Source organism: Lagopus leucura, unplaced genomic scaffold (assembly GCF_019238085.1).
Source record: "Lagopus leucura isolate 7727_CA_CO unplaced genomic scaffold, USGS_WTPT01 Super-Scaffold_1, whole genome shotgun sequence".
Lineage (NCBI taxonomy): Eukaryota > Metazoa > Chordata > Aves > Galliformes > Phasianidae > Lagopus > Lagopus leucura.
The window spans coordinates 11,943,314-11,969,468 of NW_024962250.1; the positions used below are offsets into that span (position 1 = coordinate 11,943,314).

General features: G+C 41.6%; 2 protein-coding genes across 3 annotated transcripts; one reads left to right on the forward strand and one right to left on the reverse strand.

Moving 5' to 3' along the window:
• Positions 1–294: 294 nt before the first annotated feature.
• On the forward strand, positions 295–18,710 carry ARG2 (arginase 2). Its single transcript, XM_042862626.1, has 8 exons — positions 295–411; positions 494–566; positions 12,790–12,967; positions 13,832–13,991; positions 15,696–15,790; positions 15,923–16,027; positions 17,032–17,168; positions 18,377–18,710. Exons 1-8 carry the CDS (start codon positions 295–297, stop codon positions 18,580–18,582), a joined length of 1,071 nt encoding a protein of 356 aa, XP_042718560.1. The 3' UTR covers positions 18,583–18,710.
• On the reverse strand, positions 18,664–26,036 carry VTI1B (vesicle transport through interaction with t-SNAREs 1B). Of its 2 annotated transcripts, none has more exons than XM_042862635.1 (6): positions 25,887–26,036; positions 23,476–23,534; positions 22,411–22,602; positions 21,127–21,300; positions 20,133–20,194; positions 18,664–19,077 (listed from the first exon to the last, which is right to left on the reverse strand). In XM_042862635.1, the coding sequence occupies exons 1-6, from the start codon at positions 25,999–26,001 to the stop codon at positions 18,981–18,983; spliced, it is 699 nt and encodes a 232-aa protein (XP_042718569.1). In that variant the 5' UTR covers positions 26,002–26,036; the 3' UTR covers positions 18,664–18,980. The 2 variants fall into 2 exon arrangements, with proteins under 2 accessions (XP_042718569.1, XP_042718574.1); XM_042862640.1 differs by lacking the exon at positions 25,887–26,036 and adding an exon at positions 24,155–24,329.
• Positions 26,037–26,155: the final 119 nt, after the last annotated feature.

A 26,155-nucleotide genomic window follows, 5' to 3' on the forward strand; every position in this document is an offset into this window, starting at 1 on the left:
GCGCCACGGGCTGGAGCACAGCGCCCGGGGCAGGTGCGCGAGCCCCCCGCCGCGGGAGTGGAAAAACCCCAGCGCCGCAGGCGCGTGAGGAGGAGCCGCCGCCCGCCCGCGTCGCGCGAAGGGCCCCGCTCCGCTCTGTGGGCGGGACACACCTCCGCGCGCGCGCGCCGCCATTGGCCGGGCGGCCCGGGGGTGTGCGGGCGGGGGCGGGCGGCGCGCGCGGAGCTGGAGCCGGCTAAAAGGAGCGGCGCGGCGGCGGCGGGCATCATCTGCCGGCTCGGCATCTCCTGCGCCATGGCTTTGCGCGGTGGCTTCGTGCGGCTGTTCCTCAAGCGGGCGGATGCGGGGCTGCGGCCGCCCCGGCGAGCGCATTCGGTGGCGCTGGTGGGCGCCCCATTGTCCAGGGGACAGGTGGGCGTATAGCTGGGCCGGGGGGCCGCAGCCCGGCGGCGGGCGGTGCTCGCTAACGCGTCTCTTCTTCTTTGTCTGGCAGAAACGGCGCGGAGTGGACCGCGGCCCCGCTACTCTCCGCGCCGCGGGGCTGGTGGAGCGGCTGGCCGGGCTCGGTGAGGCACCGCCGCGCGGGGGTGGGGGGTTGGAGCGGCCGTTCGCCCCGCGTTCCGCTGCGCCGGAGCCGGGAGAGGCTGCGTGAGGGGCTGCCGGCCGCCGATCTCCCGTACCGAACAGCCGGAGCCGCAGCGCTAAGCTCGCGGGATGCCCGGAACAAAGGGCTCGCTGCCGCAGCCCGCCCGCCTTCCCGGCTCCTGGGGACCGCATCCGCTCTGCGCTCGGCTGCGAGCGTGTGCTGCTCCCAAAAGCCGGAGAAGCATCGGGCCGCGTAGGAAGCCTTCCGTGTACGCAGTCAAAGGATGCCCTTGACCGCGCCCCTCGGTTTTTTTTTGTCCCTGTCCATATTCGTTGCTAGGAACTCCGCTTGTTCCCACAACGGTTGTATACATTCAAGTAATGAAACTCGGAATTTTCTGGAGAAACGTTCAGGTCTGCATCTGTCTGAAGGCTTAGCATGTCTGTCTTTCAGTTTCTTGCACCTATTGTTTCTAAAAGCCGAGAACTCGTTAATAACTGTGACACAGCATTCAAAATGTGATGTAAGGGACAGAAATCTTTAAAGCAGTCTTGGAGAATCTTTAGGTAGTGCTGAAAACTATCAGAGATGAACCACAGGGGTGGACCAACAACAGAAAGAACCACATTAGTACTAATCGCATACACTGTAGATAATGAAATTCAGATGCGTGCAGAGGAAAGATAATCGCTTAATAGCCTTCTAGCAAATTTAATCTGAATTATGAAACCACTTTATACCTGTTGTTCTAGGGCTATTGTTCTGTACAGCCCTATGGGCTCACTGTGTGCATTTTGTGATTCACAAGCTGGAAAGTCCCAACTTGCTGGCAAATGAATAGATTCTCTTTTTATGTCCTGTCCTATGCCAAGTTGAGTTGGAAGTCTTGCTCATCTCCTGCATACCCTTGGCAATATTTGACTTGTTAGCAATCATGATCTATAGCCACAACAAAAATAGAAGAGCTGCTGAAATAAACACAGGTCAAGATATTGCTGACCTTAAAGTTATTGAGAATAACAAGTTAGCAGCTTTGAAAGGATATGTTATCTTTGTGAGAAGGCAGGCAGTGGTTTGACATAAATGACAGCAGAACTCCCCATTGGAAAGCTCCCTTTCAAGTAGTTCAGATATAATACTTCGCATTTTATAGAAATCCTTATTTTGAAATAAAATTTCCTCTGCATGACACATGCTCGCTTCACTAGAAACTTGGAGATTAGGAGAAAGGAGGATCCCTTTCAGGACTTCAGTAACAACAACAAACAGTAAGGATAGAAATGAAGCAAACTAAATTTGGAAATAAACAGAAGATGAAGAGTACTCTCGCTACTCAGTTGCATATGGACTGCTTGCTAATTTGTTAGTAATGTAAATGGAGATGCTTTCTTGCTCTTCCTTTTAAAGTTTTTAATGGCTCTGGCATTTTTTCTTCCTACAGTTTTAGTTTTCTGTAGCATTCTTCCACTGGTGTAGTGCTCCTTTCCATTTGGCATTGATGCTTATTGCTTCTTGAATCTCTGCACCTCTCCCCTGACCTGGCTCAGATGGCACAAACGTCGTAACATGTTCTGTGTGAGGGCAGGTCCCTGGCATGGACTGAGGAACTGCTAAGTGTGCAGAGACCATCTGCTGGAGGACTGGGAGATAGGCTGAGGAGAGAACTACAATGCAGCCTTTTAAATTGTGCACATCTATTTGTGGAAACTTAACTAATGATCAGTTTTTGTGTGGGAGCTGGCAGGATAGCTTTGCCTGGAGTAATGTGATAGTGCCGTTGCTTGGCCTCCTGTGGTATGCTGAACTGGCATTAAAACTTCTTCCTTTGTTTTCACCTTCCTGGCACACTGCATTTTCTTCTTGAGATTGATGAAGGCAAAAAAAAAACAAAAAAAAAAAAAACAAAAAAAAAAAACAACAAAACAAAAACAACAACAAAAAAACCAACCAGTGCTGCTCTTATTAACTGGAGTCTTCTATCTATCTGTTCTGCTAAAAGAATTGGTTGTTCTCATGGGTCCTTGCTTCTCGTTTTCCAGGAGCAGGTAGATAATTGCAGCAGAAAAGATTTCTCCTTAAAAATAATGTCTAAGATACGAGGCTTCTATTTTCCTATATATATTGTTTATTTCTGAAACTTTCACATGAATAAGTTGCAGGTGCTGTTTTGTTTTGTTCCCACTGCTTCCCCTTCCAGCAGGGTTGTTGGAGATGGCTATAGACATGACTGCAGTTTGCCCTTGTCATTACAAACTTGGAGCTGTGGGGTGATGCTTCCCAGCAAGAAAGTGAGGTGGATTCACAGAAGTCAAAAGAAACATAAATGGGAAGAGGAAATGTCATTTCCATAGAGAAAACTTCACTCATTTGTTTCAAATAGAAGAGACTGCTAAAATCTGCTGTTTGCCTGAAATTGTAAAGTTTCTTTCTCATTTTTCATCCACGTGTTCAATTTGATCTGCATAAAATGGAGATGCCCTTAAGTTCACTTGAGAACTGTAGCACTTGGATAGTAAGATCCATGCGCTGTTTAAGTCACCGGTATTATACTTTATTACTTTGAATATCAAGGACTGCATGGCTTTCTGAATGTGTGTATATCTAACTGAATAACTTTGGTAGATAATGCTTGAGGTATGTCAGAGAAAGTGAGAACACCACATCTTAGGTTCTTCCTTTTGGCACTCTCCTGTTTGGAAGGGATTTCTCTGTTCCCCTCACTCTATTTTAACAGATATACCCTTATAGTTCCATTGCAGCCTCCTGAGCTGCTGCTCTATTTTCTGCCTTCTTGAATCTTTCCCTTGAAAGACACTGACTGTAGGCATATGGTATGGTATCTTTTGGGCTGTCTACAATGATCATTGCTGCTGAGCAACTTGTTTATGCTTAGGCTGAAATACAAAGAGGGAGCTGAGAGGCAGATGGAATCACTAGCCTGTCAGAGACAAATCTGAGCCACTAACTTGTCTTTTATGCTCTCCTTAGAGTGAGAACACTGTTACCTTCTGGTATTACCTTAAGGTATACTTGGGAAGAGAGAGAGCTAAGGTAGTAGGAGTCCAGCTCTCAAGCCAAAAACAGTGGGTGTGCAAGTCTGTAGCAAGCATAATTAAAACATAACTGACTAAGCCTGTGGGCTTCTTAATCACTTTAGTGATGTTTGTCTTTTGGCATTGTTTCTTTTCCAAAGGGAAACAAAAATATTAACACCTTAAAGGATTCTACAATCTCTCCAGAGAAGAAAAAAATATCACATGAAAATAGGGATTCTTAACTCTGTGGTGTGGAGGAGACAACACAAGAACTTGGAGGGCTGTGTATTGTTCTAGCAGTTAATAGAAATGGGCACAAATAGGAGGTTCTTGGACTTCCACTGGAAGGTACTCTTTTCAGAGGTTTGTTTTTTGTTTGACACCTCCTTTCTGCTGTACCTTATACAGAGAATCTGATTAACCTTAAATCCTGTGTTGCTTAGTCCCCTTACCTGAAAGAGAAAAGGACCATTCTCATGTTGTGGTGTTTTGTTGTTGTTTTTTTTTGTTGTTTGTTTGTTTGTAAGCAGCTCTCAGTCACTTCAAAGGCTGTTGTGAGCTAGAGCACCATTAGTGTTGCTAGCATGGAAATAATGCTGGTACAAGAATGAAGACTTTGGAAGAACTTTGATATGTTGACTATTGCTAATTTTTTGTTTTATTTAATGAGCCAAATGTGGCTGGATTGCTGTGTTTAGTCACAGTTGGGTTTCTACTACTCTAGAATGCATTTAAAAACACTGGAACAGAGTTGCTTGCTTGACAAGTTGATAGACTGCAGTCACGAAGCCTACAACACTGGTAGAGCTAGACTTGTCCAAAAGAATGACCATCATGTTGCTGCTCTTCTGTTTTACTAAAGAGCTTATTTCCTGTTATAGTATGCAAGAGGTCAGTGCAGTGAATCAGAAAATTTAAGGAGATACCCCCTCAAAAGAGGAAAGGAGGTGCTAATCCCCATGTGACTGGAGATAGATGCTCCTGCTTTGCCTAAAACCACTGGATCCCTGCTGACATCAGCTCCTTAAAATAGTAATTCAGTTTTTCTGTCTCATCAACGGATGAAGTTATAATTTCAGATGAAGACTAGTTTCTGGATTGATGAAAAATAAATAATGAAGCAGCTACTTTGACATATCCACCATCATCTTCTCAGGTGAAGATTCTTAAGAAGATAGCTTTTTAATTGTATACAGAGAGTAAGCACTGGTGCTGGAGTTCAGCAGAGGTGACTGGTAACATCTACAGCTGCCTTGTTAGGAGAAGAATTTTCATCAGCACATCTAGTAACTATGACAAAAATATTAAAGAATCGCCTGTGTCCCTTAAGACTTGGATACACTGTTCCTTTCTGCTTTCCTTAAATTTAAGTCAATATGATAGTTTGGCCTTTAAAAAAAAAAATTAAAATTAAAATACATGTTTGTATTTAAAAACAACAGAATTTGTCAGGAATTCAGTATTTTAGTGTTCTAATCTAGTTTAGATCTGTACTGTTTTGTCTCTATTTTTCCTCTTCAAAACTCAGTATTTTATATCCTTTAAGGCATTCTAGGTTAGTAGAGCCAGTCAAGTCTCCTTAATCTGTGGAATTCCAAAGTCTAAACTTCCTCCCTAGGTAAACTCAAGATCCATCCCTTTTATTTTAGTCTTGTTATTCACATTTTCACTGTTGATGAGGTTAAAATGGAGGCAGACAAAAATTTTGAGCAGTAGTTTACTATTAAGTAGAATGCTTTGTTGAATTCCTGTGTTGCCAAGATGAAAAATACTATTGTTCATGGGTGCTTTCTAATCACATCTACTGTCAAAGCTGTCTATTAATTTGCTATGTACTTTCTCAGGTTAAAAACTGGTTAGGATACAGCATAAGGTTGTTAACAGTAACAGCTAAGACATCTGCCCTACCAAGCAGAATTGGGAACACTTTTTTTTTTTTTTTAAACCCAGGCACACTCCTCTCCGTGCCCAACAAAGCAGGTAAATGGGAGCCTTCTTTCCTTTTCCTTTGCTTCTCATAGACAAAAGCATGCACAAAAACCCCTATTTAACACCAGTATAACATGCTTATGAAGCACTACAGCTTATTTCTAGAACTGGAATAAATTGCCTCCTCTTATTTACACAGAGATTCAAGAGACCCTTCTTTAAAATTATACCTTTCAAATGTTGTTAAGCCACAAATGGTTAATTTCACAGACTGCTGATACCTGTATGGCCAAAGTCAAGGAGAAGTTAAATGTCGTGGTCCTAACTGGCACCCGCAGCATGCCTCTAACATGTGGGCAGCTGTAAGAATGCACTGAGGGCAGGTGTGGCTCTGCTCGGTGACAGCAGACTGCCAGGAGTTGACTGATGACCATGCAGGCAGAAGGAACGCCACGGAGGCTTTGCAGGAGAGCTGCATTGGGAACATCTCCAGGGAAGCTGCTTCATGGTTGCTTTTTCACAGCTGGCTCTCAGCCCAGAAAGCTAAGCTAGAAGTAGGTGAATATGTTGTGACGCCAGTTATGGGTTATCCTTTTCAATGTTGGACACTTTGATGTCTGCATGATTATCACGAGGCTTAGAAATTTCTGGAGAAATAACAGCAGTGAATGTACATGGAGTTCAGGCATTCCTTCTGATAGGTCAGTGCTGATTTTCTTTCCTTTCTCATGCTGATGGAAGATACCATCTGCTTGTTTCTTCAGTCTGAAAAGCTCTATGTGTCACTCTTTGATTTTATGTATATGTGGTTTTTTTTTTCCCCTTTTTGGTGCAGATTCCAGGTTATTTCCCCCCCTCCACCACCTTAGGTGCAGATTCCAGGCTATGAATTAGCTACAAAATAAGCTTTAAAAGAAACTTAACTTAGAATAAAGCACACTGGTTGCTTAAATTGTTAACTGATACGACAAACAATTACTTTAAATAAACCTTTAAAAATACTCAGCTAAACTGGTGCAGATCAGGAAACTGAATTATTTCTGATCTTTCAGAAAAGGAAGATGAGATAAAAGGATCAAAGAATGGTGTTCTTTGTCTTGTATTTCATTTAGTTTTATGAACAATGTGTTTCAATCTTGACATCTTATTACAAAAATCATTTTAATACATGGCTTAGCTGGTTTGCTTCAGCCACAAAATTATCTGGATTGGAATAAATTCAAGTCAGATACTACTCAATTTTTCATTACGAATGGTGTTGAAGGAGAGAAGTTATTAGGGAGAGGCACAGGGAGATGACTGAAAAATCTGGACAGTGAATTAGTTTTTGGTCTGCTTTATGTTGGCTGTGTGTAATCTCATATTATTTCTTTTGAAACTTCTAACTGTTGTTGTAGACTTGCAAGAATAAGGTACCTATGGCAGGTGAGGACTTCAATGGACATGGTATGAAAGATTACTTTTGGATAGAAGTTGTAACCCCAGCTGGTGAAAAGCTGGGTTTAAGGCACCAAAAAAAAAAAAAAAAAAAACAAAAAAACAAAAAAACAAAAAAAAACCCACCACAATACCTGGTCATTTTAAGGTGAATAAGTAAGCTGGTCTGATACCAGTTCATTGCAGCAGATAAGGAGAAACAAGAGAATCAGTGAGCTCTACTTCTGCTCTTCCTTCCTTGTTACTGCCTGGATGGTTAACTAATATAATAACCACTTCTCTAACATTCTCAAGTATTTCATCGTTGAAAGCTGTTTTGGTATTGACTTCCTACAGCCCTAAGTGCTTACTTGCTGTCAGGAACTGTTTCTGGGTTAAGTATATTGGAAGGAAAATGGAACTTGTGCTGACCACAGCGGAGTGACAGACCATCACAACTGCCCCCTTGTCTTGTCTCTGATGCAAGCCACAGTGCAAATGTTTCCCAACACCTGATGCTGACGTTTTTGGAGACCTCTTTCAGGTCAAGTGCACTGGGTTTCGCAAGATTAAAGTTACAAAGGGGAAATGAGGTAGCTTCTTGATTTGTGGCTGAAAAAAAATATTTCTTGACTAATAGTAAGCAAAGGAGACACCTTCAGACTAGAGATGTGGGGAAGCAGTTGTTGCTGTTTGAACAGAAACCTTTTACTTTGCCTTAAGCCAGACCTGTCTGAATGTCAAAAAGCAGGATGGCAGGATGGAACTTCCTGAGATGTAAACTTCCTTCTTAGTGAAACTTTGTTTTCACTAGGGAACCATCAAATACTTACTGGAAGAAATCTCCTATTAGAAGCTGACATTTATTTAAAGAAACTCAAACTCTATGTAATGAACTTCAAAGCAAAAAGATTTGATTAAGCTAGGCTGCTGAAGCTTTAGACCCTTGCAGCTGCAACTTTGCTAGCCTACTATCCTATCCCTATAAAACAAAAATAAGCCCTTGCTCCCCTCCCGAGATGAATAAGGGGGGGTTAAAACTGTCTTAAAAGGTTTCAGAATGCCCTGTTCATACTGAACGAGTCCTTAATTTGTTGTGTAGCACACTGCCTGTGTCTCTGAGAAAGCATTACAAAATTAAGTTGATACTAGTCAATGAGCTTATAGTGGTAACAGCTTGTAGCCCTTTGTTCCCAGGAAGTAAAACGTTATCTATAAACACTGTTCATAATACTCATCACATCCTGAAAAGCCTCTCTGTACTAAGGAGGCTGTAATCTGAGCAAACAACTCTGTTATGTAAGCAGGAGTGATGCTTTCATAAGAGCAATTTTATATAATGCATAGCACAAAGTGAGATACACTAACAGTGGCACTTCCAGATTCTTTTTAAATTAGTCCAGGCAGATTTAAAAACCCGTAAGAGGAATTTCCCATTTTAATTTAGGATTTGTCAAGAGATAAAAACAATCTCATTTTTCACCTGCTTTTGTTTCAAATCCCATTTGCTGCCTAGGAGACTTGTTATAACTGTATTACAGCAGTGTGCCTTTCAGCAATGTCAGCAGATAGCATGGACTCGGAAGGCTGAATCTCTTTCTGTCAAATCCTTGCTTCTGTGTGGGGTGCAGCATCCTAGCAGAGAAGGATGGGGAAGCTTTCCTTGCTGCTGGTGCCCAGATAGTTTTTCAATTAAACGCCACCTGCTTTTGCATTGGGTTGAGCCCCGTTATGATGTTAGCAGTTCATCTGAAAAGGCATACAGGAAACTTTATTTTCTTAAATACATTCTTAATTTGTATTTCTATTTTTTTCCTAAGTACAAGTTAAGCTCCTCATGATGAAAAATGCTGATTTCCTTTACTAGATATATGTAGATTTCTGTTTTGGGCTCTGCAAGCTAAAGAAGCTTCTTCATCCCCTCATCTGCTGGTTGGATACTTGTTTGGCCTTCTAACCTGTTCTGGCCAAAGAAGGTTATCACAGTGCCTTCTAGTAGGATACAAACCCTACAGAACAAGAGCAGATTGAAAAAAGAAAGGAATACAGGCTCACCCTTTCTAATGACTGGTAATGGCTCAAGAGGAGTGCAGTCTCTATCTAGAGAGATACTGCTTCCCTTGGCTGCCAACCCTCAAATGAGTTTGAGATGGGGCAGACTCAGATTCCACCCCTTTCGGTGGTTCTGTTGCACTGCATGCAGCTGAGCCCCCTGAGATAACCACAGCTTCTCACCTGGTGCTCCACCATCGGCTCAGGCTGTGACCTGCCAATTCCCCTGCACCTAGGAAAGATCAACTGTGCAAAATGTTCCAAGTTAACTTACTCCTTTTTGGCTGAATTGTGCACCAAAGTAGCTCTACATTAATCATGCATACTAACAGAAGAACCGTTGTACATAAATGCATGTATTGTCTATGTACTTACACTGTGTGTTTGTATTCAGACTGACACCCTCATCTGCCTGATACCCCTTTCAAGCTCCTACAACAGCAACAGATGAATCCCACTCCCTACCCCTCTCACTTGAAACAGTGATCACTTAAAATAGGCAGTGAGTCAGTGTTGATAAAGCTGAGTTGTATTGATTTAGGGGTGTGTGTGTGCGTGTGTATATATGGCATTGATCAGCCACTAATTACTAGAACAGAACCTATTTCTTCATTTTAACATAATTTTTTGTGAAGAGATCTGAAGGAGAGCAAAAAAAAAAAATTCATTTATTGTATTTAACTTCACATTCTTTAGTTACTAGCAAAACATCTGTGGCTTTTAGTTTCTAAGTACAGACTGGTACTATCTGATTTAAAATGAAAGCCTAAATTTGAAAGAATCTGCTGCTGAAAATAATTCTACTTGGTTGGAGTTTGTTTTTTTTTTTTTTTTTAAACAAACATAACCTGATGGTTTTTACTGTAAAAGTAAGCTAAAGAAAGGAACTGTGAGATTTTTACTGCATTTTCTTGAGTCAGAAAAAATCTAATAATCTAAATGCTTATAGACATGAGGTAACATTGATGAATACATTACAGGAAATAAATCTGAGCAGTTAAGAATTCTCATCTATCCTACTGAATATTTTTGACAGATAAGAATGTGACTGTCTGAAATAAAAACACATGCAGGCAAATCTTTAGAGCTGGGGAGGGGGAAAACTGCTTTCATTCTACATAGCCTTCCAATTAGGTCACAGGTGCAATGAACTTGCTGATCACAGCCACCAAGTGTCTGGTGTGTTGTCCTTTTGTGTGTTTTTCTCTTTAATTTTTGGAAAACAAAGCTTCACCTAGCAGAATGAATCAGTGAATGCCAAGGCATGTCCCCTGCCGTTCCTGAGTAGATGTGACCTGCTGCACCAGCAAATGGTGTGCATGCTGTGCCTTCTAATGAGTCCAAAGAATCCAGTTTTCCTGTCTGCTCACATCTTTTTCCATTTTCAAGAACTTGAATGTACTTCAGGGGTTTAGAAGAAAACAGGAAAAAAAACAACCCAACAAACAAAAAAGAAGATCTCAGGCATAAGTTGATAGTCCTTTAGCTATCACTTCTAGAATCTGCTGTTTGCCCTGCTTTGATGATAACCTCAGGGATCTTAAAAGAATCCTTGAATTACTATGAAAAAAGGCACAGTCAGTTCTTTGTTTCATACTGATCTAAAGATGGGGCACCATGGTATAATTGCCTTCCGTTCTTTTTGGTCCTTCAGTGGGTAAAAATCCTGGCAGAGAGAACAAGTCTTAAGTGGCAGTCCTTTCCTCCATTACATTGTACAACGTGCTTTCGCTGTGCAAATCACTAAACATGGCTGCTCAACTGCAGATCTACTCCCCGTGCATGTCAGAGGCATCAGATCAAAGGAATGTGGAAGACTTAATTTGTAGTCTTCCAAACCTCTTGGTACCAACTGGCTGATGGTGGTACCTTCAAGTTTTATTATAAAGCTCATCTTCAACCACACTCGAATACCTTTCTTGAATCTATACATAATAGTGGAATATTGTGCATGTACCTGAGAAGTAGTTTTGCAGAATGATACAGATGAAAAAAAAATTCGTTAAGGTACAGTGAACGTTGTGATGCTTTCCTGATTCTGTGTGGAAACAGAATGAAACAGTGGGGGGAAATGTTTGCACTAGAGATCAGATAATGCACTGAAACCTGGGGAAAAAAAAAAAAAGCTCAAAATTCCAAAGCTGTTGTTCTGCTGAGAACTTAGGAATTGTGTAAGGGAGGAGAAAAATGCTGCTGTATGCCTGTGCTGTCTTTTGAAATCTATGGAATAGTATGGAATAGTAGTAGGTTCAGCTACTACTTTAAGTCTCTGTAGAGACTCATACCCTAATGAGCATTCTCACAGAGTAGCTGATGCTGTATTTACTGAATGCTTTAGCAAGTAGCTGTGCTCAGCTGCCATATCTTCTCCTAGCAGATTTACATTTGTGTATGTCCTTGATATACAAAGTATGCTCGCCTATTTCCCAGCAGCCTAATTCTCACAAGTGACTCAAACTCTTTCCTTCATTCCATTTATCAGTCCAAAAACCCTTTGAAATGATAATGAACTCATATTTTCCTCAATACAACTTATACAACCTTATTTCAACCAAATTCAGAGCCTTTCTCACAGCTAATGGTTTCATGGGAGTTAGGCAGGAATCACAGAGTCCCAAGTGGGACATTCCTACACGTTGATTTGCTTGCCTTAGTTTTTCAAAGTTCCCTGTTAGTCCACTGAATGGCAAAATGCAAAATGTCAAGCTCCAGCCTGGATGCTTTGAACTGTTTACCAACTAGTGATTCTGAGGAACAAACTGGAGAGGCGTGAGTGGTATTTAGGGTAGCCTTAAGCTACTCTTCGCATAGTTGTAAATACTTTTTACAGTACTCATCAGTGCCTGCAGCAGCTGGCCTATCTGAAACTGAAAGACTGTGACTGCAAGATCTGAGAGACTGTTATGAAAGCACGTGGTATCAGACAGCAGAACTTCAAAGGTGAAGCACTGAGATGGAAGAGAATTTAGAAGCAGCCAGTTAATAAACTTTTTTCATCTGGGTGAGAGAACGGAGATGACACCCAAAAATATTCCCTTGTTTCCTAGTCTATGAAGGGACTTCTTTTTGTTAAATAAACAGAAAGATCTTTTAGGATAAGTCTTAGATTCATAACACTGTCATGTTTCAACAGCTGTTTAAGTTGTAACTGGCAATGACAGGATCTCAAAGAGGGCTGGGGTCAAAGTCCCAGAATTAAACTATCTCCTATGACATCTTGTTTTGAGAAAATGGTCAGGTTCCCTTACAAGATACCAGTTGCACGGGAAGTATTCTTCTAAAACAAACAAACAAACAAACAAAAAAATTCCACCACCTCCATTATAGTTAACTTGCCATGCTTTATGCCTGGGTTTCTGTGGGTCTGGGAATGGTAAGTAACTATTAGGACTCAAACTTGATGAAATACAGTTCTAGGCATCTTTCAGCAACTAATTTAAGACTGTATGCAACTTGGCTAATTAGAAAGAGAGTAATAGAAACTATACCTTTTCGTGCTATAAATTGTCAATAATCAAAACAAAGCCCATTCTATGCTTGGCCTCTTATATCGTTGATAAATCAAAGTGACATTATCCTGAGCTTTCTGATTTCTGAGATGATTGTTGGCAGGGCATACAAACACTCTAGTGAATTGGTTCCATTCCCATTGTTCCTTATATATTTGCCCAACTAGTTTTTTGAAGAGACCATATTTTCAATTTGGACTGTGTTTTCCTTTGGATGCTTGTTTAATAACTTCCCTTTCTCTTTTTGTTGTTTTGTTTCCAGGATGCCAACTGTATGACTTTGGAGATTTGAATTTCACTCAAGTTCCCAATGATGAATTGTACAACAACCTGATTTATTACCCACGGTCAGTGGGGTTAGCCAGCCAGGTACTGGCTGATGCCGTAAGCAGAGCGGTAGCTGCTGGACACAGCTGTGTCACTATAGGAGGTGATCACAGGTATGCTCACAAGCCAGAGGCTATTTGTGTTGCATGCTTACAGGCTAATACTTAGAGGAGAGTATAAGAATTTAAATAAAAAATAAAGGGCAGTGAGAAGGGGGTCGTTCCCTGACAGCACCACAGCAGCATCTTGATTTGATTTCTGAGGCTTCTGGGATGTGACATAAAAGCCATTTATAAAAACCTGGTCTTCTAAAGACAGTATTGCTTAATTCCAGATTGTTCTTAATCTGTAAACATACAAATGAGATTTTCTTCTTTGGGAAAGTTGTGTGATCAGGTCCCTTCAAGAATTGTTGCAGTTTCTTTATTGGTGAATGTTTAGTGACATGTCTGTTTTGACCCCTTAGCTCTCAGGATGTCATCTCTTAGAAAGGATCTGCAATGCCCACACACTGGCTACTTTTTACTGGATGTTTTAATACATGAGACTGTCTTTCTATTCTTTTTCACCAACCTTCAGTGTAAGAAGTGATTGAACAAGGTTAGGCACATAAGAATGAATTTGAGGTGAAGGTAAGATGGCAAAATTGGCACACAGCAAATTACTGAGTGAGCGTACCAGATTTCCTAAGAGCATTTGGAGCTACAACATGCAAAATTTAGCTTGGGAAGGCTGGCAATGGAGAGAGAAGAGCTCTCTTTAATCTTTCATTACAAGTACTGTCCTGCAGAGTTATTTGGAAGTGGCATGCCAGTAGTTGTACAACACACACCCTTTGTTCATCACAGGGGTGTTCAATATATCGAAACATGACAATGATGCTGTCTGAATTTGGAGACTTCCTATTTCCCCTTCAGAACAACTACAAGGACAATGTTTTGCACAGTTGAGTAAAGACTTTGCTACTGTACTTGCAGCTTGGCACTTGGTTCCGTCAGTGGCCACGCACGACAGTGCCCACATCTCGGTGTGATCTGGGTGGATGCACATGCTGATATTAACACTCCTCTTACAACTCAGTCTGGAAACCTCCATGGACAGCCTCTCTCATTTCTCTTGAGAGAACTTCAAGATAAAGTAAGTATCTTGCTTAGACATTCAGCCTACATTGAAATCCTTTACATATTTTACTTTTTCTGGCATTGAGTGCTTTCTTAACTGCCACGTGTCCCTGCCACACAGGGGGGTTGGAACGAGATTGTCTTTAAGTTCCATTCCCACCCAAACTGTTCTACGATGCTACAAGGACCCTGTAGGATCTACTGGAGACACAAGAGTGGTGTCCTGAGCACTTGTCAGGAGCAGAAGCCTTTAGGGTCAGAACTTAGAAAAAGTAACAAGTTTCTGTTAAGGATCAGGCTGGAGAGAGGAGCAGGACTGGCAACTGCATATTGGGAACAGACACTGGATCTGCACAAAAGCTGACTCTTGATTTTATTTTGGAACTTTGCACTGCTAGTCATTCCTTGAATTTTGTTTATTCCCTGATAAATCTCTTGGCTGCTGTGTTGATAAAATGCTTCTTCCAAATAACATCAAGAGTAACTTAATGTCTTTATGGTTGTTGAAGAGATTGTAACATTAGTACCTGTCTGGCATAGAAAGACTGCTCTCAGCTGGTGAAGTGCTTCTGCCTTTCTCCTGCAAGTTCATTTGAATGAATTCCATCTGCGAGTGAATAACTATTTGGTTCTTTTAAATACTTTCCTCTTGCTAATAATTCTTGTATAGTCACTTCAAATTTGCTAGAATTCCTTAAGTAATGCAAAATGAATAGGGCTTTGTGAAATAGTTCCACAACATGAGAAAGATAATATAGAAGGCTACTGTATTTCTTGTCTTTTTTTTTAATTTAAAGGGGATGACTTTTATTTGGCAGTTGTGCCTGCTTTTGCAGGAGAAATAGAGCAAAAGAAAATTCTGAAGCTCCCCTAAGGTGAATAATGTTGTTTGTCTTATAAGAAAGCAATACTTACATAAAGCACTGCGTGTGGCTGTAAGTGCGTTATGACTTCAAATGCTGTTGCTGGGATATAATTAGTAATTGAGAAGTATATAAGGGAAGCAAAACCTTCTTGCTATGTTGGCTCTAGACATATTCAGAGCTAGGAGAGGAAGAATAGCGTGTGATAATTTAAAGCACTCTTGAAATTAACAGATGTTACTGACTAAATTTTTAACAAAATTGCACAGTATACCTGTTTCACTATCAAAGCTGACCTTTAGTGGGATCTCATCATTTTTCCATTTGCAGCCTTGCTGTTCTAGACCTGTTGTCTGGAGTTTTACCTCACAATAAAGCCTAACACAGACTCTCTTTCCCTACCCCACCTAGAAACCTGCTTTTTAACCCTGTTTTTGCAAGAGTTTGCCTGACTTCTTGATGACTTCCCTAAAAACGTAGAGATACCTTGGGTTTTATCCTACTCTAGTAGGACGTACTGGCTAAGTCACCTCACACTGCCATTAAGTACACTGGGTTTCCTGCTTCTTCTAATCTCCTAATACATTCACCAATACTAATTACCAATTGCTTATGGATTTGAGCTTTTTTCTTCTCCTTTTCAGACTGAATAAAAAATTTAATCAATGTATTCAGCTCAAGTGAAATGATGTGACATTGGCAGGGACTGATTACATCAGGAAACAAGACTCTCAAGTAGTGAACTCTTCTCTATAGGCAGAGAGAAGATGCTATAAGTAAAGTTTTGATGGAAGAATTAAATGTAGGTTTGTTATATAATTCATTAAACTAATCTAACACCAAAACTTTGCCTGCAGGTCCCGCAACTTCCTGGCTTTTCCTGGCTAAAGCCCTGTCTTTCAGCATCTGATATTGTGTACATTGGGTTGAGGGATGTGGATCCTGCTGAATAGTAAGTTGATTTAAAGGATTTTTGTAAACTGAAATCACGGGCTTCTTCCACACCTGGCTGTTCACAAGAATTGTACAGTTTAAGTTTAGGCCGCTAATAATTACGATTATTTTTAAAATCTTATTCTAACAGCTATATTTTGAAAAACTACGACATCCAGTATTTTTCCATGAGGGATGTTGATCGCCTTGGGATCCAGAAAGTTATGGAAAGGACATTTGAACAACTGATGGGCAGGTAACAAACTATGGGCCTAACTACTCTATCAACTGGCTGAGTACTTACTTTCCCAAGAGTTATGTAAGTGAAGGTCACTGATTTTGTAAGGTGGCCTAAGCACAGTGTTAAAGCGTCCAGTAAATATTAAGCCGTAGCGTTGACTTGAATATTTTAGAACAGAACCATTTCACAGTGTTTGGCAAAAATAGAGAGGAATTACAGCGGTAGCAACTAATAAAGCCTGCTGTATATTATGTGTCCTGTTTCTTGAGGAATCCTGTATTTTGCTGTTGTTGAATCAACTCTGAGCCTTGAGTATCCCTTTCAAAATTATGTGTGTATATATATCTATATCTATATATATATATATGTAACTGAATTCAGCTGCAGTGAATGGGGTAGAAGCATTTAACAGCTTCTTCCTTAGACTGAAACAGATGCCCAGTGAAACTAGAAAGACAAACTTCTGCTTTCCCAAGGTATATTAGAAAAAAGTTTGAGGTAAGAGATGTTTCAAAAAACCAAAAGATTAAAAATATACATGTTTCCAAATACATATGTGTATAATCAAAGAATATTAGGATGTTATAATCACAAACTAAACAAGAGAGTTAGGCAAAGTAGACTATGATAACAAAAGAGAATAAATGGAAGGCTTACCCTTATCCTGGGCTCACCCACAAAACACCAGTAGAGGTGATCTCCACAAGAGATCCTTCCCCACTGGCAGTCAGCTCTTAAATAGGTCTAGGAGAGGTGCAGCCAGGCTCCACCCCTTCCGGCAGCACAGGTGAATTGCCTTCAGCTGTGCTCCTCTGGCTGACTCCTGGCTCGCCTCAGGTGATCAATCAGAGGTTCAGGCCGTGACTCAGCAGTTCCTATACAATATGACATGGTGTAGGACTTTGTGCAGAGATCTTGCAAGAGGATGCTACTTTGCTGATCGGCTGGGACAGTGACAAAATACGTATAGAAAAAGTATTAAGTTTTTGAGATCGCTTTTCTTATCCTGTTGTCTACAGGAGACAGAGACCAATTCACCTGAGTTTTGACATCGATGCTTTTGATCCCTCACTGGCTCCGGCAACTGGGACTCCCGTTCTGGGAGGATTAACTTACAGAGAAGGCATGTACATTGCAGAAGAAATACACAACACAGGTAAGAGCTGACAAGCTTTTTTGCACTAAGCCAGAAAGGACAAACTACATAAAGCCTGTAGCAGTTGTATTTTTCATGTGTAACCAAATAAGATGAATATAGCCAAAAATCGAGGTGCTTGAGAAGTCAGTTCAGCCTTCATAATGGATGAACAGTTTCCTCCCACTGAGCAGTACTTGAGGTGTTGAAAACAGCTCTACCATCAACATTCTCAAAAGTAAATAGAAACATTAACAACTAGTGCAAAAAGTGGTTTTGTCATCCTACAAAATACTGTCCCCTATACCTACTCACACGAGACCAGATAAACGTGGGGAAAAAGGATGCAAACCATTTTAAATAATTTGGAGATCCTATTCTAGGATGCAAAGCTAAAAAAAAATAAAATAAAATCAAGTTTTCACCAATTATACACAGCAGCTAACTTAAGAGTTTTCTCCTTGTGACATAGAGACTTCATTTAGTGTAAGTTATGAATTATTTACAATAAAAACTGTTATGAGAAAAATAAAAAAAAGCAGAAACCTCCACAGAATCATGAACAGGATGACAAAAATTAGCTAGACAATATAAAATGGTCTTATGTAACAAAGCACACCTCAGAACTGTAAGTGAAAGATCAAACTCCTGAATTTTTCCCGAATGCTAAAAGCATGGATGAAGAGAGGTAGCAACAACAAAAGGAACCAAAGAAAAAAACTTGCATCTAAAAACAATGACCTCTTCCCTCACTTGAGCCAATTTTACTTGTCCAATGGACAGAAGAGGTCAGAAGTTCAAACATCAGACTCATTGCAAAGAATGATGGACTGCAAATAAACCCTATTACAGCTTTAAACTTTTTTCTTAGTGTAATGTGATACAAAGCATAACAACATACCAAAGCAGCAATGTCTTAGGCTACAGTGAGTGAGTATCTGCCTAGATGGGACAGCAGTAGGCACAGAAACAAGAGAAAGAAAAACTGCTTACCTTTGGAAGGTCTGTAAGGTCCTGAAGGAGGAAGGGATCTCCAGATGAGATGCCCCCACCTCCACTGCCAACACTTAAATGGAAGGGGTGGATCCAGGCTCCGCCCCTTCTGGTCACTCAGGCACACTGCATGCAGCTGAGCTCCCCTAGGTTGGCCCTGCCTTCCCACCAGGTGATCGATCACTGGTTCAAACAGCAACTACACATAGTAACAAAGCTGCACGTAATTTTTACAGGAATGCTTTCAGCTGTAGACATGGTTGAAGTCAATCCGCTGCTTGGAGCTTCTCAAGAGGAAGTGAATGCAACTGCTAGTCTTGCAGTTGATGTGATAGCAACGTGCTTTGGACAGACAAGAGAAGGGGCGCACACCGCTTTTGATGAACTCCCAACACCCAGTTCTCCAGATGAATCTGACAGTGAACAGCAAGTGAGGATTTAAGAACCCGCAATGCTGGGTACGCTAGACATGAAAGAGCTCTGCTGAGACACACGAGCGAATAGACTGTCAACACTCGGCAAATACTGTTAACTTGTCAATTTTTAAATAAAAGTAGTTTTTCCACTTGATCAGTGGCTACTGTATTACATATGAAGATTTATTCATTTAGTTAAGTATATACAAATTGAGGCAATAAAATATTTATTACCTTCTCTGTAATCTCACCAGTAGTTTGCTAGTCTGTCTCTGTATTTTCCTTTTACTTCCTTTCACTGTCTTTCCCGTGTCAGGACAGTTTCAGCGGTGCATGCTGTCTTATGAGATAGTTCAGTTTTAGACAATCACAGGGAAGACATCCCATCCTACTCCTCAGCAGTGGAAAACAAAGTCACAAAGGTTCATCTACTGCGAAAGAACTTGTAGTAGACCACACCTCCTAGGATGGCTAGTTCCAGGATGATGATGATCGACAGCAACAACTTATTAGTGGCTATTCTAGAGTTAAAAAATAATAAAAAACACAAATAATCCAAGGTTGTTTTTATAATAAAAAAGCTGATTCTTACCTTCAAAAAGTAGCTCCCCTGTTTCAGCTAGTACTATTTTAAATAGAACTTAACAAGCAAGAAGGCAAGCTTAGTGTTTGCCCATTTAATTTTTCCTGAAATTTTGTATTCCATCTTTTATTTCAATATTCAAATCTTTTCCTCCGCCCCCATTCCCCAGTAGGGCAGAGCATCCTGCTCTGTGTGTGACTGTTTATTCAATTAAGCACAAAGGAACATTTAAGTTGAACTGCTGCAGCTTTAAACCCTATATTGTGCTAATTTTATTTGAAACTACACAGTTGAATTAAGATTAGAAATCTCAATTTAATGTACTTTTCTCTTCAAAGAGAAAATTGTTGCTAACGGAAATTATGGTAAGTATAAAGGAAAAAGCTTGTTAGACCATAAGTACCTACTGAAAAAATATTCCATGAACTGCTTTATGAGAATAATTAAACCATACAATTAAACCATAAATACACTTAAGCAACCAAGGCTTTAGTCATCAACGTAGGGTAGGGTCAAGCTCAGTGTTTCTTAAATAACAGTCTAGCTATGCTAAGGCATTCCTGTGGGCTAAACAGATTTGTCTCTGTCATCAGACATCTAAATCACTTAATGCTGCAGTGATTTATGGCACAGTGTCTGCCAATCTGAATAAACACTATTCAAAAGTTACCTTTAGAAACAGACAGTAATTTAGACAAAATCCCTCCCATCACTACAATCTATCATGCCTGATTGTTGTAACCCCAGTATTATCTTAATAAAACTGGATACAAATAATTTGCAGCACAAATTCAGTAGTGTTCACTCACCTACAATTCCATTAAGTAATTACCAGAAAGAAAAAAAAACAAATTAGCATAATCACACCACACAATCTGTTTGCACATGCCCTAAGATCTCCCCAAAGTTCCAGTTAACACTATAGTATTTTTTTCCATAAACTGGTAAGCAACAACATGAATACTGCACCATTCTAAGTCAGGTGCTACTCACCTCCTGGACATGGAACGCAGAATCTTACGACTCCTGCTTAAGTTTTCACTTGTATTCACCAACTAAGAAGAAACAAAAGTTATTTGCCACTTGAAAAAACATACAGTTCTAAACATGCAAATGCAATTCTTAATTGTAACATTTAAACACCAACAAATGTGATCAACGTTAACTATATATTCTCAAAATTCAGAGACAACACTGCTCTGCGGGCACAGTACAAAAGGAGTAGCTGTCTCCTTAATAAGGCAGAAATAAGGCTGACAGGGATATATTCCTTTAAGTACTCACAAAGATTCCAAGAAATTTACAAACACCCTACCTACAATTATTACAAAGTTGGTATGAGGCCCTTTTATTAAATTGGTTTAATTAATCTAGTTGTCAATACAATTGCCATCTGTTATCATGTTCTCCTCTAGTGCGTATCTAGAACTGTTTGAAAAGCAATTAAGTTTCCAGCAAAGAACATAAACATGTTGCCCTGACAGGCCTGTGTGACCCAATGTATTTGACCACTGAACTGTTAATGGATGATCCATTTCAGCTTGGTAACACTCAGAAATGAACCAAACTGTTGCCTCAGCTAACATACAAATATTGCAAGGTTAGTGTTAGCTGCTGCCATTAAATTTCACTTAATTAAAGGAACTTATGTCTCCCAAATCTAAACCTTTACTGTTAATCTTACGTGGCGGGCAACTCCCTAGCATGTTTTAGATCAGTAGTTTTTTAGCAATGCTAAATTTTTAAGCAGCAGTAGATGGGTTTAATCACCCGGCCTTACACATACACAGTAGCAGATGCTTTGGGTCAGTCTAGAGGAAGATGTTCCTTTTAAGAGCACAACACAGCAATGTGGCAGCCTTTGGTATGTTCAAGCGTCAACCGGCTCACCACATCTGGGGTTCTCCGAGTACAATGTCTGGCATACATTTCCCCCTAAGCTAACCCTGGGCTGTGTGAGCACACGGCCCACAGGTTCTCCACTTACTCTGCTCTTGGTGCGTTCCAGTTGCTCTCGCTGCTCCCCAAGTTCTTCAATGATATCAGTGCCAATCCGATCTGTTTCAGCAGCAATCCGGTGTGAGCGCTCAATGCTCTGACTGGCTCGGTTCAGACTATCTGTTCCCTGGAGAAGCAGCACTCTCTGTGACTGCAGATTAGTCTGAAAAATAACATATGTTTAACCATTAAACACCAGGTTTCTGACATATTCAGAAAGAAGGGTACGCAGCTAAAGAGTTAAGACATTTAGCTACAATCTTTGTAATAATTCACTGTTCTATCAAGTAACATCTGTATGAAAATAGTATCTGGGCTCTTCCAGATGCTTCCATTTTGTTCAGATTTAATGTCAGTCTCATTTCTGACACTACAGCTAGTTGCCAGGGAGATTATTAGGAGATTACTCAGTCACAGACAAAAAGCACTAGCAGATGGACTGTTAAGTAACAAAGCTCCTCTTTGCAAGCCAGTAGCCACAGATAGAGAGCAAGAAATGTTTGCTGACCTCAGGGTGAAGAGGTAGCTCAACATAGAGTATTTTCTTAAGCTTCAAAAGTCTGACTCACCATCCTGCTCCCAGATGCAATCAAGAAGAATCAAATGCAAAAATGTACCTAGCTACTGTATTATGGAAATTCCCTCAAACCTTTCTTAACTAAGGCAGAGAAACAAAAAACCACTTCCACAAATTTTCTATATAGACACCTCTCTGAATACAGTAAGCAAATTCAGTCTCTCTGCTCTTGGACATACCTAAACAGATGTGGTAAACCACTGTATTTCTTGCTCTGCAGCAACACAGCCATACTGTGCAATATACAGGAAGACTAAATAGTTTCCAGAAAGTATAAAAAAACTGAGATTGCTTTAGAGAAGACACTACCGAAGAACCTATACAGTGTATGTGACTTTCATCCCATTTTGGAGTTAAAATCAAGATTAGCTTACCGTTCTTCTCATCAGGGTAGTGATTAAATAAAGTATTTCAGTACCCTTAACAAGTCTCTTAAACACACATTGCATAGGCAATCAACCACATGTTACCATTTTGATTACACTTGTATCTGTGTTTTAGAACAGAAAAGTTCTCTTATGAGTTCTAGGCCTTTCTTCCCCTTCCCAAGATACTCTTGTTACACACAAAGAGATACACAGACAGTTATACAGGAAAGCAAGTGGATTAAAACCAGAAACACTGTAAGCGATATATCTGAAACATTACTGTAAACAATCACAGAAGGTTTAAATACAGTTTCTATCAGATGCTCACACTCTGTTCATTTTCTGTGGAAAAGATTCCATATTTCATATCCCCTTGACTTCCGGGGCCTAATCCCAAATCTGTGCTTCTTATCTCCCTCTGGAACATGGAGAGGTCCCTTCTGTATGCCCGGATTTTGCTCATCATTTGATTGCGGAACGGTAGAGGTGCATACTTCAGTTCTTCTTCCATTTCCCGGAGCTTAAAGGAAAGAAAATTTATTTTACAGCATCAAATTTATTCTTACGAGCAGCTGTATCCAGTATTCATCACTAGATGAAGAAATTCACACGTTCTTATGTGATACAGGGTGTAGGGGGGAACGATTAACCCCATGTCCCTCATCTGTTATCAACTACACCACTCCTGCAACGTAGTTCAACCCGCCTGGGGTTTCAGCTGTACAGTGCCTCAACAAAAAGAATTCAGAAACAGTTCTCCCAGGAAGAGCCAGAGATTTCTGTTGCAACTGTTGTGGTAAAACAAAACAAGCAAACAACACGCATCGAGTTATAAGTCAGCATAGGAGCACATCAGTAAGAAAACAAAGCGTGACGCAGTTTTGCCTAGAAAGACAAGTCCTCGGGTTTTTTGCTCTGTCCCATGTCACCTGCTGCCCAGGAAGCCCATACAACAGAGGCTGCAAACATTTAAGGTCCCTGACATTTGGCCATTCACCAGATTATTGCAGAAAGATGTGGTTAATACTAATGTGAAGGTAAGGCAGCAAAAAACAAAGAAACACCAAACAGCAATTAAAAAAAACATAAAGCAGATTCCCTGTGTGTCCTGTCTGTGATCTCCAGCAATTCTAACTGCAGCTTTACCACTCTCCTTTGTTCAACAAAGGGAAGGCAATATCCAGAGCACCGGACAGAAAAAGCATCCTTGTCTGCATCTCTCTATATAACAAATACAGACATATTAATCACACCAATGAATCAAAGAAATTAAAAAATACAACATTTGTCTGCCAACATAAGAACATTAAAGTAAAACTTGGGATACCGTCCATTTTAAGGCAATCAACATTTTAACTGTCCAGAAAGGTCGCAATTCCAGACTTAAGCTTACCGTTTCATTTGCTTCGCGCTGTTTCTCATCAAACTCCCGAATTAGCTTTTTCTTCTCCTCTGCAGAAGAGAAAGCAACATGTGAGATAAGGCCAGGCAAAATTAGAGCAGAACTTGAAAGCTTGATTTCCAGCAAATCGGGTTTTTGCATCCTTGCAGTCCTTTAAAAACAACCACTCAAACAAGACAAGCACCTTACAGAGTGCTCTGAGATTAAAGCCAACATCAATACACCAGATCAGGTTGTCCAAATACTTCTCTTTTCAGGGATGACATTGGTTGTTTGATCAAAATACTTAAAAACAGCTCATCCTGTGGATGCGCCATGCCCACACCATGGCCCTTCCCCTTCAGTTCAAATCCCCATTAAGCTCCTGAGCTTGACCTGTAGTGCACTTAAGACAGAATAAGTTTCACATTGCAGGAAATGCTGACTTAGGGGGTTCCTAAATTGACTGCCCTCAGCTCCTCCCCTGCTTTTCTGCCATGTAGGTTTGTGCGGATGCAACTGCTTGAACGGCCAGGCTGCTAGCGAGGACATGGGCACACAACAACAACAGACAACTTTCTAAAGTCGCTATTCTGTTCATGCAGGTCACTTTACTCCCTTGGTGAACACACTGTCCTCTTGAACAACTGCTGCTGTCTCGAAACAATTGAGACCTAAAGCAGTATTTTACCCTCCTTGGGTGCCCCCAGTCGGATCAGTACAGCACTGCACTTCAGCCACAGAAACATCACCCACGTGTCCATGAACATCTGTGAGACTTCACTTTCAATCAATCGAAACAGAACCAGTTGAAAAAGACAACTATTTGCTCAGAGGACCGTATCTACGGTCGAAACTGATTGATGCTGTTTAAAATGCCTTCTTATAAGTTAGAAAGGAAGAAAATGCTTGGTTCCAGATCTGAGAATTCATTTTCTTGTTCATGGAGAGTGAGAGAACATTTCCACACTTCTGCCCCTGATAGTCCAACAATGACACATTCTGTCTTCCCTGCAGTCTGGGAAGGTACCAGTCATCTCAGAGTACACTGGACACCATTTATTGTCCCACAGACTTCATGACGGTGCAAAAAATGAAGACCCATGTGTGCACAGGCAGCAAACAATGCCTTACAAATGCCTTCACCAGAGACAAATTCCTGACTTCACTTGAACACCCTTGTCAATACTTCCCAAAAACAGCAGTGTTCAGCGACAAATTTGAGGAATAAATCCATCATATTAACATTTCAAAGCACGTCTGAAAAATGTTTGTAGTCTGCTTATGATCTTCAAGCACAGAAGAAATTGCTGCCTGTCAATATTCTGTTTAAAGCCACTGCTCAGAATTCCTTGTTTGGGAATTGGCAAAGGTTTACTTTTTTCCACAAAACTGATAACTCTCTTTTCTGCAAGGAAATGAGAATTTGCTACCAGAAATCTCTGTTCTTTGAAACTCAAGTGTTCTGGGGCATTTTTTCAATGTGCGTGAGGGTGGGCTCTCCCCATTTTTTTTCCCAACAATGGGCTGAGTTTGGATTTCAAGCAGCACAAAATCTCACCCTTCCCTGCAAACCACCTCCCACTAATTTTACAGAAATGATGCCCAGATCAAACTTCTCCACAAAAGGGTATTCCTTCCTTTATGCTTTTCCTTCTTGGTAACTGCCAGCAAAATAAAGGCAGTTTTTAATCACAGAACTGTACGGTTCAGAAAGAACCTCTGGGGATCACCCTGTTCAACCCCCTGCTAAAGCAGGTTCCCTGCAGGTCGCAAAGGAAAGCATTCAAGAGGGTCTTAAATATCCCTAGAGAAGGAGACTCCACAGCTTCTTCAGGCAGCCTCTTCTTCCTCCCGTCTACACTCTTCTTGAAAGCTGTGGCTCACAGTTTTAAGTCTTTCTCCTGCTGTACTTTCTGGAAATGACAAGGATGGCGACCCCGAACTTCAAGCGGTATTAGACTGAAGCTGGGAAAAGAAGTGAAACGTTGCACTACTCATAGCCTGGCGTCACCGAGCACACAGACTGCCGTACTCTGAGCACACCGTTGTTTCTCGGGTTTATGACTTTACGCCCAAATGCGGTATGGACCCACTCGAGGCGCACAGGAAGGCCGGCCCGGACACTGGGAGGCCCGAGGGCCGCGCTGCTGTAACGCCGCCGCCCTCGCTCCTCACTCACACCTAGGCGGTGCTTCCCGCAGCGGGGCAGCCCTCCGCGGCCACTTCCCCTTCTCCGCCAAGCCCGCAGCCGAGAGTGTAAGCGAAGCCCGGGCGCTAGGAACGGGCCCAGACGAGCCCCGCGGTTCGGGCGGTGCCGGGCCGGGCCTCGGAGCCTCACCGCACCGCAGTCCTCCCGCGCGCCGCGGACGAAGCCTCCGCGAAGCCGACAAAAGCGACGAGACGCAGCCGCCCCGCCTCACCCGCCGCGCCGCCCCGCAGCCGCTCCGGCACGACTCGCAGTTCCCCGTGCAGCCCGCGGAAGATCTCGTGCAGCCGCTCCAGGTGCTCCGAGGACGCGGGGCCGCGGATCGCCATAGCGAGCGGCCGCCTCCCGCCGATTCGGGGCTACGCGCCGCTTCCCGGCCGCGCTTCCGCCATCGACCGCGGGGTCCAGCGCCTGCGCAACGCGGCGTCCCCACGCCTGACGGCGGCCGGCTCCGAGCGGCACCGAGGCAGCCGCAGCGGAGGG